Source organism: Photinus pyralis, unplaced genomic scaffold (genome assembly GCF_008802855.1).
Source record: "Photinus pyralis isolate 1611_PpyrPB1 unplaced genomic scaffold, Ppyr1.3 Ppyr1.4_LG6, whole genome shotgun sequence".
Lineage (NCBI taxonomy): Eukaryota > Metazoa > Arthropoda > Insecta > Coleoptera > Lampyridae > Photinus > Photinus pyralis.
The window spans coordinates 36,445,433-36,449,145 of NW_022170663.1; the positions used below are offsets into that span (position 1 = coordinate 36,445,433).

General features: G+C 39.3%; 1 protein-coding gene across 1 annotated transcript; it reads left to right on the forward strand.

Moving 5' to 3' along the window:
* Positions 1–800: 800 nt before the first annotated feature.
* On the forward strand, positions 801–2,628 carry LOC116175071 (cytosolic non-specific dipeptidase-like). The gene is made up of 5 exons (XM_031493141.1): positions 801–917; positions 977–1,657; positions 1,710–2,130; positions 2,180–2,431; positions 2,485–2,628. The coding sequence occupies exons 1-5, from the start codon at positions 883–885 to the stop codon at positions 2,527–2,529; spliced, it is 1,434 nt and encodes a 477-aa protein (XP_031349001.1). The 5' UTR covers positions 801–882; the 3' UTR covers positions 2,530–2,628.
* The last annotated feature ends 1,085 nt before the right edge of the window (positions 2,629–3,713 follow it).

A 3,713-nucleotide genomic window follows, 5' to 3' on the forward strand; every position in this document is an offset into this window, starting at 1 on the left:
GAGAAAGTAGGAATGAAGCAAAGAGAGATTTTTGGAATTATTATGCGGGTAGCCGCGAGGCAGTAGACTTCGTAAGCGCGATCACACATTTATTATGCAGGTAGCAGTGAAGCAGTATGGTAACGTTTCCGTCTTTGGCTTTGAAATGGTTAGCCTGCACGTTCCGAAATACATTAAGCCTTCCACAGCACGAGAATCCAAGTCCGCCGAGATTCAGAAGAAATCGATCAATCTTCTACAAAGGAACAATTTTTGAGATCAGTATAATAATGTGGGTGATGGTGAACTCATTTTTTATAGTGTTGTATTCAATCCATTTCCGTGACTTTAAAGGCAAAAAGGTCAGATTTGCTGATTTTTGTGTATCTCGAACTGTCGTAAAACCCCTGTCGTAGGTACATTTTGAGATACATTCTATATCGTCGCAGTAAAAAATCAAAATTTAATAACGCGGTAAAGCATTTTCAACCCTTAAATGGTACAAATGTCGATAATTTCGGTAGAGAATTAACATGGTTTTTTATTGTGTCAAGTACCTATATTTGACTGTTAGTGTCATGATGGTCGTTTTTGGGAGCTTCAACAATTTGACTTCTTGTCTGGCAGGTACTGCTTGAGAGATTTGATTGTTTATATTTTTACGTATCTACTGCTCATACTCAGACTTCGCACTACTTTACGCGAAACTTTTCAAATTGTGCTACATTGTCATTGCACGAAATAAGTACCTGAGGTTTTTATCTATAACTAGAAGTTTCATGCAATCAATTTTTTTATCTTGCTATAGATAACAGCTGTACCTATTAACGACCTATAATAGCATAAAAAAATAATTCCGTTCTGCTTTCGTAACGGAGCATTCTCGCTCACTACATCTTCACCATGTCTTTACCGGCAGCGTATGCTGAACTATTTAAGTGAGTGTTGTCGTGTTAGTATTAGTGATATCTATCTACCTGTAATTGTTCACTTTTAGATACATTGATTCGCATAGCAGCGAGTACATTGAAACACTTCGAGAAGCTGTTGCTATTCAATCTGTATCTGCATCAGCTGAACGTCGGCAAGACACGTGTCGGATGGTCGACTGGACTGCGGAAAGGTTGCGAAATGCGAGATGCGACGTAGTGATTAAGGATATAGGGTACGAAAAATTGGCTGATGGAAGTGAAATTCCGTTGCCTCCGGTCATTTTTGCAACTTTGGGAAGTGACAAGAACAAAAAGACTATTTGTATTTACGGTCATTTGGACGTTCAACCTGCTTCGGTGGGGGACGGATGGGATTCTGATCCTTTTACTTTGACTGAACGCGATGGTAAATTGTACGGACGTGGTGCAACCGACGACAAAGGGCCGGTCTTGTGTTGGATTCACGCGATTGAAGCATATCATGCTATGGGAGTGGAAATACCGGTGAATATCAAATTTGTTTTTGAATCAATGGAAGAGTCTGCCAGTGTGGGTTTAGAAGAATTGCTAACTCAGGAAAAAAATACTTACTTTTCCGACATTGACTACGTATGCGTTTCTGATAATTATTGGGTTGGTACCCAAACGCCTAGTATTACGTATGGTTTAAGAGGAAATTGTGCTTTCCAAGTTGAAGTTGAATGCGCCAAGCAAGATCTGCACAGTGGAGTGCATGGAGGGACAGTGTAAGTAGATACCTTTAGGGCATCTTAGAGTTCACTTACCATAAATTTCTAGACACGAAGCAATGGCCGATTTAATTTATCTTCTAGATTCCTTAACCGACAACGAAGGTAATATACCAATCCCGAATTTTAGCAAGAGCGTTGCACCTCTAACAGAAGAGGAGAAGAGTTTATACGATCCCATTACCTTCGATGTTAATGAATGCCGCAAAACAATCGGCTGTAATAAATTGCGCCATAATGAGGATAAGGTACAGTTACTAATGCATCGTTGGCGCTATCCCGCACTTTCGATTCATGGAATTGAAGGGGCATTTAGCGGTTCCGGTTCAAAAACTGTAATTCCAAAGAAAGTTATTGGAAAATTTTCAATCAGAATTGTACCAAATCAGGAAACGGATGAGGTGAACGAGATGGTTGTTGCCTATTTGGGCGATAAGTGGAAAGAACGTGGCAGCCCAAACAATTTTAAAGTACGTCACCTCCACTACCGCTGGTACTTGTTTCAGTATTGTAATTTAGGTAATCGTGGAACGTTCGGGAAAACATTGGTCCGAAGACCCTTTCCATCCTCATTACACGGCGGCCCGTGAAGCAACGAGGCACGTGTACGGAGTGGAGCCTGATTTAACGCGAGAAGGTGGGTCTATAGCTATAGTAGCGGATTTGAAGCGCGTTTTACAAAAGAACATCGTGTTGTTGCCCGTCGGAACAGGCGATGACGGCGCTCACGCCGAAAATGAAAAGATCAATATAAGAAATTACATAGAAGGAGTGAGTATAGCAGATACATTAGTTGTAATATGATTTTATTTAATTATTTTCAGACGAAGATGTTCTTGGCCTACATGTACGAGGTGGCACAAATTTAATATCATATAATTATATCGCTGAGTGAGTCAGGGGAGGGGGAAGAAAGCTTGTTACTGTTGTACTTTCTCTGTTAAATTAAATACAAAACCTTTAACATATTTATGTAACGCTTGCGGCCTTTTTAAGTATAACAATTCCCAAAAAACATCAAACAAATACAAAAATTGAGTTATAATTGAAGAACAAATTGCAAAGGAGTAGAAGAATCGATGGAAGGCAGTGGTAATAAAGGATATCAGGTATTAGGGGGTTGTAAAGGTCCTTTTTTTAGTTTTTTTTATATATATTTATCTTTCTCTCCACAAATTCTGCATTTCCTTCTATTCTTGACTCTTCTTTCCCTCTCTCCTCATTTCCGCATCTAAACCTTGCTATTATCTTAATATTTTTATTTCCCTCCTTAGGTATTTCACCAACCAGTCCCTTATGAGCTCTCCGTTACTGTACGTGTGTATCAATCTCCCTTTTTGTCAGTTTATGTCGTTTCCCCTATTTTTCTCCTACTTTCGACCTTAGTCCATCCGTATCAATTTCTTTAATAGTATTGTTTCCTTCGTTCTTCCCAAATTCCTTTCGTGATCATTCTTGTTGACAAGCATTCCTTCAGTAATTCGCCTTCTCTTTCTCTCCATTCCTTGCATCTTACCGCCCTGCGTCCCGACGTTATCCTTATCTTCTCCATTTTTGTTTCTTCACCTCCTTTCGTTTAGACCCTATACCCATTCTTAATATATTTTTTGTATTCCTTCTGGTTCACCCCATTCGTTCAACCCCCATATCTCTGTTCCGAACATAAGAACGTCTCTCACCACTGCATCATAAAGCTATTTCCTTGTTCTAAAATTCTACAATATCTTCCCACTGCGATCCCTCAATATTTTTGTTCCATGTCTCTTATTACTATTAATTAAATAAGATGGACATCGCTGTCTCAGTCCATACATGACTCCGATCCTTACCCTCATTCTTGTCCCTCTGTCCTTTACCTTGTGGTATATTTTCCATACTTTCTTTTCCACTCTGTCACACGCTGCCTTTAAATCTATGACAAGCCTTTCCACCCTTTTTTTCTAATTCTTTTCCAATCCAATCTGTGCAGTACATATATACAGTCGACCATTTCCCTCCCTTTTTTGAGTTCCATTTATGTTTACTCCAACATCCTTTTCTCTTTCATTTCTCT

Excerpts from the sequence above, each read along its gene's own strand:
- LOC116175071 (XM_031493141.1), top strand. The coding sequence starts at position 883 with ATGTCTTTACCGGCAGCGTATGCTGAACTATTTAA. Across the intron at positions 1,658-1,709 it reads GGAGTGCATGGAGGGACAGT|ACACGAAGCAATGGCCGATT; the intron begins GTAAGTAGATAC and ends ATAAATTTCTAG. Across the intron at positions 2,131-2,179 it reads GCAGCCCAAACAATTTTAAA|GTAATCGTGGAACGTTCGGG; the intron begins GTACGTCACCTC and ends ATTGTAATTTAG.